Consider the following 17,087-nt stretch of genomic DNA (forward strand, 5'->3'; position numbering starts at 1 on the left):
CCAGGTAGAAGGGAAAGGGGAAAAGAGGGAGAAAAGCAACCGTGAGTACTCATCGAAAGTACTCGCAAGCAAGGAGCTACACTACATATGCATGGGTATATGTGTAAAGGATCATATCGGTGGACTGAACTGCAGAATGCCAGAATAAGAGGGGGATAGCTAATCCTGTCGAAGACTACGCTTCTGGCAGCCTCCATCTTGCAGCATGTAGAAGAGAGTAGACTGAAGTCCTCCAAGTAGCATCTCCAAGTAGCATAGCATAGCATAATCCTACCTGACGATCCTTCCCTCATCGCCCTGTGGAAAAGCGATCACCGGGTTGTCTGTGGAACTTGGAAGGGTGTGTTTTATTATGTATCCGGTTCTAGTTGTCATAAGGTCATGGTACAACTCCAAGTCGTCCTGTTACCGAAGATCACGGCTATTCGAATAGATTAACTTCCCTGCAGGGGTGCACCACATAACCCAACACGCTCGATCCCATTTGGCCGGACACACTTTCCTGGGTCATGCCCGGCCTCGGAAGATCAACACGTTGCAGCCCCACCTAGGCCTAACAGAGAGGTCAGCACACCGGTCTAACTCCTATGGCGCAGGGGTCTGGGCACATCACCCATTGCACACCTGCACGTTGCGTGGGCGGCCGAAAGCAGAACTAGCCCCCTAATACAAGAGCAGGCTTACGTTCCAATCCGGCGCGCGCCGCTCAGTCGCTGACGTCTAGAAGGCTTCGGCTGATACCACGACGCCGGGATACCCATAACTACTCCCGCGTAGATGGTTAGTGCGTATAGACCAAATGGCCAGACTCAGATCAAATACCAAGATCTCGTTAAGCGTGTTAAGTGTCCGCGAACGCCGAACAGGGCCAGGCCCACCTGTCTCCTAGGTGGTCTCAGCCTACCCTGTCGCTCCGCCACAAAGTAACAGTCGGGGGCCGTCGGGAACCCAGGCCCACCTCTACCGGGATGGAGCCACCTGTCCTTTCAGCCCCCTCATCAGAATCACTTGCGGGTACTCATCGAGCTGACCCGACTTTAGTCACCATCTGTATAGTATGTATGTATGTATAGTATATACCCGTGATCACCTCCCGAGTGATCATGGCCCAATAGTATAGCGAGACAGACTGACAAGAATGTAGGGCCAAGGATGATAAACTAGCATCCTATACTAAACAATTAGGATTGCGGGTAAGGTATCAATGGCTGTAGCAACAATGACAGGCTATGCATCAGAATAGGATTAATCGAAACAGTAACATGCTACACTACTCTAATGCAAGCAGTAGAGAGTAGAATAGGTGATATCTAGTGATCAAAGGGGGGGCTTGCCTAGTTGCTCTGGCAAGAAGGACGAGTCGACAACACCGTAGTCGAACTGGGGGTCGCCGGCAGTCTCGTGGTCTACCGGAAAGAAGTAACGGAGAGGGAACACAATAAATAACAGAGCAAACAAAGCATCACAAAGCATAACAAAGAAATACACGGTGTTCGGTGTGCCCTAACACGGTAGTCGGTGGTACCGACGAAGGGGAGAAACATCCGGGAAAGTATCCCGGTGTTTCGCGTTTTTGGACAGATGAACGGGAGGTGAAATGTTGCAGGTTCACTATGCTAGGGATGTGTGGCGGACGAACGGGCCGCGTGTCCGGATTCGTCTCGTCGTTCTGAGTAACTTTCATGTACAAAGTTTTTCGATCCGAGCTACGGTTTATTTTATATTAATTTTAAAAAATTTAGATCATTTTAGAATTTATTTAATTAATTTAATTCAACATTATCCAGAATAGTGCACGCTGACATCAGCATGACGTCAGCAGTCAACAGGGGTGTTGACTGGTCAAACTGACGGTGGGTCCCACATGTCATAGGCTGAAGACTAACAATTTGTTAACATCTAATTAGCAGGTTAATTAGAGTTAATTAGTTAACTAAACAAGATTAATTAATTAATTTAATTAATTAATTAATTAATTTTATTATTATTATTGATCCTTTTTTTTGTTTTGGGCATGGGGCCCCAACGTCATAGGCAAAGGGCCTAGAGGGCCCACGGTTACAGGCACTAGCGCGCGCCCGGGCGCTAACGGGCACCGGAGGCGGGCGCAGCCCGGCTGGCCCCAGGCGCTGGCCGGGGCGGAGGAGAGCGCCGGCCAGGGCGGAGGAAGCGCCGATGAGGATGTGGCAGAGGCGATGTGCGCGGGAGGGGAAGCGGTAGCCAGCAGAGGCAGTGGCGGTGCGGTCAAGGGAGTAGCGACATGATGGAGGTGGCGACGGCTGCGAGCAGGCGCCGGAGCGCTTGCGGCGAGGGGCACAGGTCGCAACCACGGCGACGCAGTGCGCGGGTGCGGGACGGCGTGGTTGGCGCATGCAGCGGCAAGCCGACAAGCAAGCCGATGCGGTGGTGCTCACGCGGGGACAGAGGGGAGAGGGAACCGGCGCTGGACGAGGAGACACAGCGCGACGGGCGTGCAGCGCGTGAAGTGAGTACGTTGAGAGCGAGGCTCGGACGACACGATGGCGGATCTGCCAAAGAGGAAGAGAGAAAGGGAAGGAGGGCTCACATGGCCCTGTAGTTGAGCGACGCGTGCTCGGGGAGGAGGACGAGGAGGCGACGGTGGGCGACTCCGGCGAAGCAGTGGCGGGACGAGGCGGCGACGGTGTGCGGCTGCAACGTGTGTGGACGGCGTCTGGCGAGGAGAGGGGCGAGGAGGTAGGCCGGCGGAGTAGACGACGAGGTGGAGGTGGCGGCGGCGCAACGAGGCGGCACCGAGCGACGGGTCGTGCCCCGATCCAAATTGGATCGGGGGGAGGAGACGAGGGAGCGAAGGGGAGAGATCGGGGGGAGTGGGGAACGTGGGGAGTGGACCGGTTAGGGTTCCGGTCGGGGTGGGGGGTTAAGGGGCCATGGGGGTGGGCCGGCCTGGCAGGGACTTGGCCCAGTTGGGCCGGGGGCTGCTAGGCCGGAGCCCCGGGGGGTTCTTTCCTTTTTGTGTGTGTGTGTGTGTGTGTTAGTTCTGTTTCTGTTTTGATTCCTTTTCTTATTTTCTTTTCTGTTTCATTTGTAGTTTCTTTTAATTTTTAGTTTTAACAAAAATCACCACTAGTACCTAAAGTAGTATTTATAAGTAAATTGTTGTCACATCAATTCTTAACCCATAATAAAATATTTTTAATATTTTATAAAATCCAATAGGTATTTGTTTAATTGTTTTCACTACTGTTTTAATTAGTTTAGAGCCCTTAAACATTTTATCAAGGTTTGGTTTCTCCATCGTATTTACACATGATTTATCTGACCCACCTTGAACATTTTGGTTACATTGTTTGAAAACTTTTATTATTTGCCTTTAATTGAATTTGAATTTGAATCGGTTTCAAACTAACACGAGATTAGCGATAGTAATCGAAGTGGTGTGGCATCATTAGCAGAGAATTACTGTAGCTTAATTATCCGGGCGTCACAAGATGGAATTACTGGTGGAGACAAATTCGGAGGTGTAGACCGAGATCTTCTCAATTCTGAAGAAAATGCAACGTGAAACTACCCACCCTCCACCCCTGGATATCCAACTTCTACCTCTATAACTGTTGAGAAGGAACCACCTCAAGTGTAAGTGCAAGCTGCAATTGGAAAGAAAATTGAAAATCAAGGTGAATCTCTAGCACAATTACGATTGGAGGAGTTACAGTTACACAATTTAGACTAAAAACTCATTAACAGAAAAAAGGGTATCAATTTATGAAAAGCATTTCCAAAGGTCATAAAATGGTTTTCCCCTGTTTCAGTGGTGACAACTTTTTGAGTTGGATCGGACAAGTGAAGAAAAAATTCCAACTAGCTCAAGCTCCCCAAGAATGCAAAGTTGACCTTACTTTGAAATAGGCAGATTTGTAATGGTACAAACGGTGCTAGGGATAGTGATCATCAAATTTCTCTTGGCATTATTAAAGTATGCAGTTCTACGGCCTAATGAAAGTCCTTATACTTCTCCCCCTATCTTGGTTAGAAAAAAGGTGGAATATAGAGGCCCAATGTGTGGGTGGGTGGGGGTGGGGCACACTGAGCTTCACAATCAATCAAGAACAAATCCGTATTCATGTAATAGAGGATTTACTGGACGAGGATGAATATCACCAAATTAGAATGGGTCCTGATGGTGTGCACAAGACTACATTCAGGACATGTCTTGGGCATTTTGAGTACCCGGTAATGTTATTTGGTCTTACTAATGCCCCTGCAACAATTCAAGCATGAATGAACAAGATTTTCCCTCCATATCTCATGAAGTTTGTACTAGTGTTTTTTATGACATTTTCATATATTGTAAAACTCTCGAAGAGCATAAACACTACTTGATAAATGTTATGGAAATTCTATGATGACTTTTTCTCAAGAAGTCTGAATGCACCTTTGGTTCACCTACTATTGAGTATCTGGGACACATCATTTATGCTCTTTGCGGATGATGTGGTGCTAGTTGACGATAGTCGGACAGGGGTAAATAGGAAGTTAGAGTTGTGGTGACAAACCTTGGAATCGAAAGGGTTTAGACTTAGTAGAACTAAAACCGAGTACATGATGTGCGGTTTCAGTACTACTAGGCGCGAGGAGGAGGAGGTTAGCCTTGATGGGCATGTGGTCCCACAAAAGGACATCTTTCGATATTTGGGGGTCAATGTTGCAGAAGGATGGGGGCATTGATGAAGATGTGAACCATCGAATCAAAGCCGGATGGATGAAGTGGCGCCAAACTTCTGGCATTCTCTGTGACAAGAGAGTGGCACAAAAGCTAAAAGGCAAGTTTTATAGGACGGCGGTTCGACCAGCAATGTTGTATGGCGCTGAGTGTTGGCCGACTAAAAGGCGACATGTTCAACAGTTACGTGTGGCGGAGATGCGTATGTTGAGATGGATGTGTGACCACATGAGGAAGGGTCTAGTCTGGAATGATGATATACGAGATCGAGTTGGGCTAGCACCAACTGAAGAGAAGCTTGTTCAACATCGTCTAAGATGGTTTGGGCATATTCAGCGTAGGCCTCCAGAAGCTCCAGTGCATACCGAACAGCTAAAGCATGCGGTGAATATCAGGAGAGGTTGACTGAATTTGACATGGTAGGAGTCCGTAAAGAGAGATCTGAAGGATTGGAGTATCACCAAAGAACTAGCTATGGATAGGGATGCGTGGAAGCTTGCTATCCATGTGCCCGAACCATGAGTTGGTCGCGAGATCCTATGGGTTTCACCTCTAGCCTACCCCAACTTGTTTGGACTAAATACTATTATTGTTGTTGTTGTTGTTGTTGTGTAGCAACTGACCCAGTAAAATTGCAACAATAACATGAAGTCGGTTAAATGCATTTGAACGGTTGACAAAAGGTCCGAAATGGTTAGGCATGTGCAAGACGAACATTCCCGCATTCTAATAATGTTAATGTATGTTGTCAGAGGGATCACAAAAACCGACCATATATTACGGTGTGTCTCGGTCGACTTGATTTTCTTTTGCATCTTTGATGAGGCCACATACTTCCCTTCCATTTCCAACATTCACAATTATAGATAGAAGCAGAGGAACAAATAAATTAATCTCACACTGACGGTAAAAAGCTAAACTTAAAGGAGAGAAAATGAGAATAGAAAGGAAACATGCTATTTAGTTCAAACTGAACATATTTGAAATCAAATCGCAAGAAATTTGAAAGGAAATAAAGGCAGTTCTAAAGCAAACTAATAAAAATGTCAAACAAATATATAACCAAACTGAACAAATATAATATATAGTCGAAACACAATGGAACAAGTTTGAAAAGCAAATTGCATGAAGTGTCAACACATGTAACCATGAATTGTCGTGCTAGTGGATTGCTTCATTTGGTCCACAAGGCGATCTTTGTTCTCCCGTGGCTCTATTAAAGCCTCTTTGATTAAAAGGATTTTCATGACAAAACTCAAGAACCTGAATCATTAGAATTTTTTCCTATGTGAATTTTTTAATTGTACGACTGAATCTTATAGGATTTTTTTAAGGAGTCATTCACTCTATATTTCATAGGAGTTTTTTCCCTCTAATCAAACCTCCTGGAAAGATTCATTTGTTTTGTTGTTTTCAACCAAACAAAGTTAGTACTAACTCAGCTATAAGTGGGCTAATATTGCAGGCCTAAGATTTTTCTATTGTTATTCTGAATCCTGCAAATTGAAAGGGGCCAAGATCTAGATCATATGGTCTTTATCAGGATGAGACGTTTTCGATCTAGCCATCCTCCCAACCGAACTACTTCCGCTCTTAGGATGATTATTGTATATGATACATATATATACACAATTGACACACACACATACTGTAGCCGCTAAATATGTTATCACTAGCCAACATTATAGATAGATGATGTAAATGGATCATTTGCAATGCAAGCAAACTGCATCAGCAAATCAATGTGGATGAGAGAAGACTGGCTTTTTTCCAAATTATGCTGCCCGCAGTGATTTTCCGCACCATGTAAGATACGGTTTCTGCTCATTGTATGAATGCTCACTAACACTGTGGTATAGGAAAGTCTAGTACTATGAACAACCAAGAATACAATGCTCGGTTCTGTTCAGTACGCAGGGGCAATGCTACTACCATCAGCATTACAGATAACAGAGTCACAAGTATAGTCAAAATTGCAGATATACATATACTGTCAGCTATCTCGGTAGGTTTGTCTCTTCCAACTGAAAGGGGCTATACTTTTTACACGGCTGGCTTCAGAACTTCTACTTGTGGGTAAGGCCACCAATTACAACCCAACATTTCTTACACAAATGAACAAGAAAAAAGAACAGCAACAAATTGAAAGAAAAAATTAGGCTGGACAAAGAGAAAAAAACCGCCTTATCACTCGGTGAAGCCAAAAACCGCTGCCTTGCAGGAGCACGTAAGGCGACAACTACTGTCGACGAGACTACCAGATGACTCTGAGGTGTTCTACGCTACAGTATGGATGGTTAACGATGGGCTTTTCTTATGCAACCTCCCCTTGAGCTGCTTAATCTTTGCGTCTACCCTTGCGGTGAAACCAATCTTGGTCCTCTGTCTCGCCTTAGACCGTTCCCTCTTCCACATTGTTTCGTCTTCGACGTCTTTCCGTAGGTACTTGATCTCCTGAATCACATGGTGATCAAGTGGATTGCATGATCTCTGGTAGGATATGTGAATCAGGTAGGGGATGTTGCAAGCAGCAGTCACCAGAAGGGTCGCTGCCCAGTAAATGGGAGCTGGCCCGAGAACTTCTGTCATAATCTGGAAGTTGTCTCGGGACTTCAAAGCCATCCCGTATGTGATAATGAAGACATACCAAGTCCCTATGCTGCCCCACACAAACAAATGTTGAATCCAGGTGAAATGGCTCATTGTCAGAGCAATCTGTATATTGACAGCCCAGATGATGCAGGAGAACATGGTGGTTCCCACTGAAGCCATGTCGGCAGTCTGTCCACCAGAGCGGATTGCTTGATCATAGAATATACAGATGTTGAGAAAGAATATCGCCAGAGATGAGTAGAGGCCATTCGCCATCCATCCTAAAATCCGGTACCAGTCAAAGAAAAGGTTATTTGGTCCTTGCTGATATAGCGCTGGGAACTGCAAAGTGAAAATTATGCCATATCAGTTGGTGGACATCCAGATTAAGTCCTATGGTGCAAAGGGCCAACACATACAGAAATTTAAATGGAAGTGCATAGAATGACTTGTGCCTTTCATTAGGATCACTCATCCATAAATACTTGAAGTAGATATTCATAGAACTGTGAATTCGTGTTATTGAATAAAGAATGAAGAAATGGAATTCAATGCACATTAAACCAAACTATATTTCTAAAATTCCAACACTCTATATCAACGGAAAGGGAACACACATGAATTAAATGAACAAGCATACTGAAAGAGGATAGAAACTTATGTGTAAGTGTAACCGAAACATGGATAGTACTTATTATGGAGTAAATTTTAGAGTACTCACAATTCCTTTTGTACTTCTCTTAAACATGCATAGCAATGTCATGAGCATAATGTTGTTATTCTGGTACTAGGCAGTGGCGCAATACTACCTAACCCCCAGATGGGACTATATTCGGGATTCATGGTTGATGAAACAAAGTTCGACACATTATTCATATCTCCTTTGTTAGCTTCAACTTCGGAAGCGTACTGATATGGAAGCAAATAAACAAAATAAAGAGAATCTTCTGCAACAGTCACAGGCTCTTAGCACCCCCCCCCCCCAAACAAAAAAAGGTTAAGACCCCACATACAGCATAACAAAATGCAACGCACCATTACAACATCCCAGAAGTCCACTTTATGGTGTTCCCTTTCCGAGCATGTTTATTTTTCATATAAGCCATATATGTCACAGGCTTAAGTAAGTCGAATATTCTGTCACATACCTGCAAGCAGATTTCAGCAGAAACATCTTGCTCAAATACTCCAAGTGATATAACAGGTAGAGAGGTAAGAACAACGTTGAAAAGCAGCATAAACCAATCATCATAGACTGATTGCCCAGAAAATCCAGCGAATGCCTCGAAGTAAAATATTGTAAGTCCAAAGGTAATATTCTTGTAAAAGAAGTAGCAGATCTGCAATTCAATGGAAGAGGACTCAGAAAACATTATACCACATATGCGAAACAATATAGTTCAACAGAATGTAACAAAACAAATGAAGCGTTTTGAGTGGCACCATTTGGGCAATTCTCTTGTAGCACCAATGGCCATGTACAACAAGAAGTCGCTCAAGGAACCGAAATTGGGAAATAGAAAAGTCACTCGCCATCACAGCCTGGACAAAAGAAAGAAGCCATCGTCATTTACAATTAAACTATTAATACATCTCCTCGCAATGCACTAGTTACCAAGAGAATAGTAATAATCTAGACAGACCTGCATGCCTTCGACCCCACTAATACCAACACCAATATCAGCTTCTTGAATCATGCCCACATCATTTGCACCATCACCTACTGCTAAAGTAGTTTTTCCAAGGCCTTCTTTGACCAGTCGGGTCACCTGCAACACGAAAACGAGCAAACTCAGCATTGGCTTATGTATAAAACCCAGATCATGGATTGGCGATAGATGAGGTTACCAGTGCTTTCTGTCTTGGAGACACACGGCAACATATGACAGAAGCACACTCTACTGCTAGATTCAAGAACATATTCTTCATGTCATCTTCCAAAGCAAATGTAAGAGCTTTTCCATCAATAACAAGAGCAAATGCTGCGTCAGGATCCTTCTCTAGCTTTACCATTTGTGAAGCATTGGCGATTTGCAACATAAGACTCTCTTTCGCAGCCTGCTCAGGTTCCAAAGACGAATGCAAAGCAAAGATGACTGCCATATAGACTAAATCCATCTATAGTACTCCTTCCGTTCCTAAATATAAGTCTCTTTAGAGATTTCAATAAGGACTACATACGGATGTATATAGACATATTTTAGAGTGTAGATTCAATCATTTTGCTCCGTATGTAGTCCACATTGGAATCTCTAAAAAGACTTATATTTAGGAACGGAGGGAGTATATGAGAAAATGCTGTGCAAAGGTACCTTTTGTGCATCCTGGGCTACTTGGTCACCAGCGGTTGTGGACAAGGATATCTGTTTCATGCCTTGCCTAAGTAAACTGCATGCGTATCTGCAAAGAAGAAATGAACAAAATGTTCAGAAGAAAGACGCATTGTCACACGTAGGATTACAAATATTACTGTTAAGAGTAACTCTTATAGGAAAGAGCTTACCCTATGTTAATTGCAGTTTCCATCTTATCGCCTGTCAGAACCCAGATTTTGAGACCTGCTTGCGCCAAGCGATCAATGCACTGAGGAACCTGATACAATATGAGAAGAAACATAACAAGTCAAAACAGCTACTAGCGTGATAGCAGGATCAGCAACATAACAACTCAAAAATCAACAGATCATTATTACCCCTGTTTGTAGTTTGTCCTCAACCGCTGTTGCACCAACAAGGATCAGCTCCTTCTCAATCAAATCTGCGACTCGCTCAAGTTGCAATTCCCTATCAGGCCCAATGGATGTCTTTGCTTTAAGAAACTCGGCATTCCAAGATTCATATTCTGATTCCTCAAGCATTCTGTATGATAGCGCTAACGTCCGCAAGCCTGCCTCACCATATTCATTGAGATGCTTGGTTGTATCTGGCTCATACAACCTTCCATTTTTTGCTAGTCTATCAAATATAATGCTGCTCGGTTGGATAAAAACAACATAAGATAGTCAGATTAAAGCATGAGCAGCCCGTGTGGAGAATACCTAATCGGAAATCAAGCATACACGCTACTCTTTTGGTGGCACTTTTTATTTTTCATCTTTTTAGTTTATGATCAACAAAGCAGCAGAGTGTGAGTGTACACGCTACTCTTTTGGCAGCATTTCTTATTTTCATCTTTTTAGTCTATGATCGATAAAGTAGCAGACTGTAACACAGATGACATCACATGGTGATGTAATAACATAAGCATCAGAAAACAAAAACTATTTGGTATAGAATCTTACGTATCTGCTCCTTTGCAAAGAAGAACAATACGGTTATCTTCATCCCTCATAATTACCGTCATTCGCTTTCTTTTGCTGTTGAACTCCAATAAATTGAGAATCTTGAACTCCCTAAGAAATCCCAACCGAAGATGAAGAAACATGAATAAATAGCGATCAGAAAGCCAAATACTCTCAGCTGAAGATAGAAAAGCTAAGGACAACAGTAATTTGAAATACATATACCTCTCAGTTGTGCCATTAGAGGAAGTGTATTTCTCTTTGATGAAGACACTCGCTTGTGTTCTCTTGAAAAATTCAAATCCAAATTCTCTGGCTGCCACAAGAAAAGCCCCCTCGTCAGGTGATTCTGCTTCATAAGTAAGAGCACCTGTTGCCTCATTCACCTCAGGGATTGCAGTGTGACAAATAGCAAGTATCCGGAAGAACATAAGAAGCATGTTGGAATTTGGTTCATTGGTCCAGTGCCCTTGCATAAGACGGTCATCCTCAAAACTAAAGCCTTTTATCGAGGATTTTTGGGTCTTTCCCACGCTGAAGGTAACTCCTTCCACTAACTGGATTTCATCCTCATTACTCTCCCATACATCTTGCACAGGAATATCTTGGTCAGCAGCGCCTGATGCCATCTGCTTTGCAGCAGCCCTTTCAACTTCACTCGCACGCACACCATAAGAAACCCCAGCAATTGAACACTTCAAGAAATCCATCTGATTACAGGTCAAAGTGCCAGTTTTATCTGACAAAATCGTATGAACTTGGCCAAGCTCCTCATTCAAGTTTGACGTTCGGGCCTGAGCAGTATTGCCAGTCTCCTCATCAAACATATGAATGTCCTGGTTAATGAAATGTGCTTGTGCCACCTTCACAACTTCAATTGAGACATATAGCGAGATCGGAATCAAATACCCGTAGAGAATGAGTGCTGTAATGAGATGGAAAATCCCAGAAAGAGCAGGGCGTGTTGGATCGTCCAATTTGTTGGAGTTCTGAGGCTGCAAGTACCACCATCTGGGCAGATCAAGCTTGATCCTCACAGCAAAACCAATCGAACTGATGAGCGATATTAAAACCAGAACAGTGAACAAAATATATATGATCAAATCCATCTTCTTCTCAATCCTGCTCCTCTTTGATGGCGACTCGGTTGAATTCTGCATCACCTTACTATCGTGCCCTGTAAAAATGACTACTCCATAGATGAAGGCCGTGTTCCTCAGCTTTGAGTCCCTGAGAAGTATCTGAGACGGATCGAGGGCATACACCTGCCTCTCATAGTCTAAGTTACCAATGAATGTGTACAAGCTCGCGTTTGGGTCTTCACACCTTATCACTCCCTGGAAATCCTTAAACGTCTCATCCTCTTCCAATGGCAGCGTAACCTCCAGTGACCTTTTCAGCTTCAGGTTTGTCTCACCATCCAGGTTCATTGTCTCAACGTAGCAAATGCCATCCTCATAGCTCGACGACAAGAGCAACAAATCAGCCGGGAAGAACTGGTCCTTCTCAACCTTGACCACATCACCAACACAAAGGTCCTCCCAATGTCGGAACTCAAATTCACCGTCACCCTTGTGCACGCTGACCTTGCGGTTGTTCACCTTCATGTCCTGCATGAACCTTCGCCAGTCCTCCAGGGCCTCCTTGATCATACTGAGCCCGACCACAAAGGCCAAGGGGGCGATCATGCTGACGGGGGAGAAGGGGCAGACCGGGGTGAGCGAGAGGATGGCGGTAAGGAGGAAGTAGAGGTTGGCGACGCGGCGGAACTGCTCGAAGATGGCCTTGGGGAGGAAGGTGAGGACGTTGTACTTGGTGGTGGAGATGTAGTTGGTGGGGTACTTGAGCGGCTTCCGGCGGTGGAGGATGGAGTTGTTGCAGTGCACGATGCGCGAGAAGCCCGGGCCGCCGACGGGGCTGCCGCTGACGGCGGCGGGGCCGGCGGCCTCGTCGGTGTGGGGCTGGTGGAAGCAGGAGAAGGTGTAGAGCTTGCTCCATCGCAGGCGGTCGCGCTTCCGCGCACGGGCCATCTCGGCGGCCTGCTGCCCTGTTGACGCGCGGGGTCCGGTTCCGGCTACGCGAGGGGCAGCATTGGAGTCTCCTCCCGATCAAATCTCGGGCGAATTCCTGCGGGGATTCCTACGCCGTCGGGGCGAATTCGACCTGCGAATTGCGGGGGGGAGGGATCAGGCCGTGATCTCGCGAGCGAAATAAGATCAATAATAAATAAATCCAAAAAATCGACGAGGAAATCCGTGCCGCCAATTATTTTTCCTGGAATCCGGCGAGCCGCATTCCGCGCCACGCGTGATTACCCAGCGAATTCATCCACCGTCAGGGAAGAACAGCAACACGAAACGAAGAGAGCGAAAAAAACGCGTGGAAAAAACGGAGAGAAATCCGAAACTCGTACTAGAAAGCGGAGGGGAGGGGAGGGGAGAAACCACGGCACGCGGAAGGAGCGTTAGGAGCATTCGCCGGAGCTCGGGCCGAGGGGAAGGGGTGTCGGCGTCGGCGTCGCTCACCTGGGAGGGAGGGAGGGAGGGAGCGGCGAGTCCGGGTGGCTGGCTGGCGGAGGGGCAGGCGGCCGTCCTCCGATCCCTCCTCGGGATTCTCGCGCGGCGGGCGGGGATGCGGGGGAGCTGGCCTGGCCTCGCCTCGCCTGCCGTGTAGGGGATTGGAGGGCGGAGCGAGAAGGCAGGAGGGGAGGGACACAACGGGGGGCGAGGTGGGAGGCGACTAGAGGGAGAGAGAGAATGGGGAGCGGTGAGAGATGGATTACTAATTAAACCTCCGATTAACTTTCGAAATACGCCATTTCGCGAGCGAGGCGTATTCATGGTCCCTCCGTATCTCCATCCCCACGTAGAGTAGAGTAGGACAGCGGGGCAGGCCGGCGCACGGGCAGAGGCTCGGTCCGGTTTGGTCTCTTCCTTCGCTTGATATACTGCGCCTTTATTGTTTTGGTTGATTGATTGGTGTTTCTCCGTTCCGATCGCTCAATTAAGAAGATCGCGAGTGGTCATTTTGAATCCGTTGAGTACGGCAGGATACTACGCCAGGCTGGGCGTGGCCTTTTGTCAACTCGTTGCTGGTGAGGAGAGAGCACCATCTGTGATGTACTCATGGCATGGCACGTCGAGGTCGTCGTGATGTTGGCCGGTGGAAGCGACAGCGGCAGCCAGGTGGAGGTCCGTAGAGAACGGGACACACGAACAAAGTGCTGGACTGCTGGCATCCCACTGGGCGGGAAGAGAGACTTGGGGCAAGTAGCAGCATCTCTTGCAGATCTTGTCTGATTGTTACCTGCCCTAGGGCCGCCCCAGTTTGTCCTCCTCTGCCACCATCTTCTCGTCGGCGCTACCGCCGGTCTTTGCAACGGTGGCGGCGGCTCCGTACCGAAGGTGTCGGGGCTCCCAATCTTGTTTCCACGGTGGTGGTCGGTCTGCCTAGATCCGACACCCTTGCATGTGGATCGGATGCGGCGTCAATGCACGGGCTGGTGCATTACGGTGATGGGGAGGCCTGTCAGATCATGTGGATGTGGCATGAGGCACGAGTGTTGGCTCGGTGTGGCGGGGATGTTGTGTGAAGCATCAGTACCCCTCTCCCTCGCTGCTGCTAGTGAACCCTTGGGGGAGGGGGCGCTTATGGAAGGCGGTTGTTGTGGTGCTATCGTAGCTCGCACGACAACCATCACCGAGATGAAAGTAAGCCAGTGATCCAAAGCGATGCAACGGCGTCTTTACTTCCGACGATTTCTCCTTTGGTCGTCTATTTATATGTGTCGGTAGGACAGTAGAGACGTAGAGTGGTGGATGACGATTACGTCGTTGACATCGCAGTTGTGTCATCTTTAAGTGAGAATTGATCGGTCTAGCCTGATCGGTCAATGTCGATGTATATGTGTCTTTGCAGTTTGGGGTGTTGGTTCAAAGATCGCTTTGGGAATGATCGCTCTGGCCTAACATGCGGTTGGACCAGACAATTTTAGTGTGTGAGCAATGATTTAATTGTGAAGGCATTTTTCTTTGGAGTGTTTGCACCCTTTGTCAGTTCACATGTCACTCGACTAGTGGATTGACTCACGGTCATAGGATTTGTGGTTGTAGGATTTTACACATGTTGTTGTGAGGTATGTCCTATGTGGATGGCATCGAAATTTCCTTTTCTTTTTGATATTTTTCGTAGGTTTGTTTGTTCAACACTAATGCCTGGCTTTACTTGGCATTGTTTTGAATAAAAAAAAATATGTGTGTGCATCATCCCATGGATTTATGCTCCTTTTAAAATAAAACCATAAATTTAACTCCTAAAAGCCACTTATTATAAGCCTTCATAAGAAGAATTTAAGTAGGGAAAGGTTGTGAACCGGAAGATTCCAACTTAGCCCTCAATATTTTTTCCATGTTAATTCAATTTTGATGATTGGGCCACACACATTTCAACAATATTTTAAAACCATTATTTTCAAATCTAATGATTTAAATTCCAGTCACATTTGCGCAAGAATTCAACCAAGATATGCATAATATCATCCAAAATAGTTCATCATAACGTAGATCATCCCAACACAGTAATATTGAACAAAGTGCACCCCCCCCCCTTCTCGAATGTCCAGTCCCACTACCTCCACGAAGTGTGTGCCTCACAACACGAGTGAGCTCCCATAGGCTCATAGTTCTCGTACATCCTAAATGCATCCATGGACACAATTCTTGCCTCTCGCGTGTTGATCTTGTTTATTAACCTCTCGACCTTTATGGAAGAGCATGGTGCCCCCGTGTTTGGTTTTGGTAATTGATGACAGTCCCTATGGACTAATGGTTGCTTTGAGTTATACTTTAAGGTTTGTCCATAAGCATTTCTTGAAGACCGTATGTTGGTTTCAAGGTTATAAGAAGGAGATTATGTGTTAACCAAGGAGCCATTCAAGGAGTTATTTGAAATATTGGTCATGTAAGAGTTGAGCCTATTGCAAGCATGTCTTGAAGAAGAAGATTGTGTAAACATTCATGTTTACCTTCCAGACATCATCTTTATGAAGAGTGAAGATAAGATACAAGGTTGATCAAGACTGAAAGCTGAGAGTGGATTCAAGTTGATCAACACACAAAGTGTAAATGATGTACCTAAGAGTGGCTCTCCCATGATCTATGTGAGGTTTCTCCATTACACTTTACGTACTAACTCATGATCTATGTGAGGTTTCTAAGTAGCGTTAGGTATTGTTCTATGGGTTTGCATCAAAAGAAATATCTCATATAACCCATGGAGGATGACATCAAGTGGTGATCATCGTCAAGGTTGCGGTGTGCAAGTTCAAGAGGAGCATCACAAAGAGATCGCATGCTTCAAGCTTGCCGACCATGTCTTGTGAAGATGTGCCTAAAAGTGGCTCTCCCATAGTGGAGTATGGGGGAGCAAATTGCGAGTCTTCACCAAGCGCGCGCTAACAAGAAAGGTGTCCTAACTTAAGACGGGCATGCCCATCATCATCTAGCTCAAGGGGATTATGCGCAAGGCAAATGTTTGTCCTTGATATTTTTAATTTTACTAGTCTTATGGTGTTAGTTGGAAGATCGGGTTATAGGGTTGATTGTCATACTATCAAGGGGGGACTCTCGAGCAAGTAGCTTGATTGTATCGTTCGTATAGATATCAAAAGATTACATCCTTGGCATAATCTTTATTGTTTCTTATTTGTTTTTTCTTTATGTGAGCTTTTAGAGTTTTGGTTCATCTTCTTGTCAAACTCAAACTCATCAAAAACGGAGCTCGTATGCATCATCTTTGCGTTTTCAATGTTGGACATTTTGCTAGTTCATATTTGGGGAAGTTTATCTTCTTTCTCCTATTGACATTTCTTCTCCATTGCTAATTCTTAATATATCCATTCGTTGTTGGATAGTGCTTGTCATCATCTATCCAACAAGCTTGAGTTTGCTGATTTTGGAGTTCATTTGCAGAAGTTATGGATGTTCTGGCTCTGCTGCTACATTAAGAGGTAGTGCCGCTTATACCTTAAGGGGTAGTACCACTTGTGCAGTACTTCCGTTGTTGTGTCGTGTGTACTACCATAGGGTACTCTGTTCCCCACCGACAATTAGTGGTAGTATCGCTTACCTATACCACTATATAGTGCGTGAATAAGTTTGAGTATGGAACGTTGGTTGAACGCAATCCGACGGTCAAGAGGTAGCAAATCTGAGCATTGCAGACCATTCGATTTCCTATCCATTACATCAGATTTTGCCATGTGTACTATTCTATAATTAAAAACTTAGTACACCCTTGTATTTGTCACATATACTATCATACTCTCGTTACACACTTCTAAATTATCTAGAATCTTCCACGCATTCACACTTGAATAAAAGTCTATTGATCTGTGATTTATTCTAGAATTTTCCATGCATGTTCTAGCTCCATTAGAGTTGTATCGCTTGAATAAACGTGCATCCATTTATGAGATTACTTATGAATTTTTACTCAAGGTGAAAGACTTGTGAT

At 45.3% G+C, this 17,087-nt stretch overlaps 1 protein-coding gene across 2 annotated transcripts; it reads right to left on the reverse strand.

Moving 5' to 3' along the window:
- Positions 1-6,666: 6,666 nt before the first annotated feature.
- Positions 6,667-13,330, reverse strand: LOC123160776 (phospholipid-transporting ATPase 6). 2 transcript variants are annotated; one of them, XM_044578611.1, is made up of 11 exons: positions 13,100-13,330; positions 10,800-12,737; positions 10,575-10,685; positions 9,987-10,263; positions 9,798-9,886; positions 9,607-9,694; positions 9,143-9,352; positions 8,938-9,063; positions 8,738-8,836; positions 8,443-8,634; positions 6,667-7,636 (listed from the first exon to the last, which is right to left on the reverse strand). In XM_044578611.1, exons 2-11 carry the CDS (start codon positions 12,602-12,604, stop codon positions 6,980-6,982), a joined length of 3,654 nt encoding a protein of 1,217 aa, XP_044434546.1. In that variant the 5' UTR covers positions 12,605-12,737; positions 13,100-13,330; the 3' UTR covers positions 6,667-6,979. The 2 variants fall into 2 exon arrangements, with proteins under 2 accessions (XP_044434546.1, XP_044434547.1); XM_044578612.1 differs by having other exon boundaries at positions 7,407-7,636; positions 8,330-8,634.
- Between the last annotated feature and the right edge of the window lie 3,757 nt (positions 13,331-17,087).

This window comes from Triticum aestivum, chromosome 7B (assembly GCF_018294505.1).
Source record: "Triticum aestivum cultivar Chinese Spring chromosome 7B, IWGSC CS RefSeq v2.1, whole genome shotgun sequence".
NCBI lineage: Eukaryota > Viridiplantae > Streptophyta > Magnoliopsida > Poales > Poaceae > Triticum > Triticum aestivum.

Excerpts from the sequence above, each read along its gene's own strand:
- LOC123160776 (XM_044578611.1), bottom strand. The coding sequence starts at position 12,604 with ATGGCCCGTGCGCGGAAGCGCGACCGCCTGCGATGGAGCAAGCTCTAC. Across the intron at positions 10,264-10,574 it reads CTTTGCAAAGGAGCAGATAC|CATTATATTTGATAGACTAG; the intron begins GTAAGATTCTAT and ends CCAACCGAGCAG. Across the intron at positions 8,635-8,737 it reads ACAAGAGAATTGCCCAAATG|ATCTGCTACTTCTTTTACAA; the intron begins GTGCCACTCAAA and ends ATTGAATTGCAG.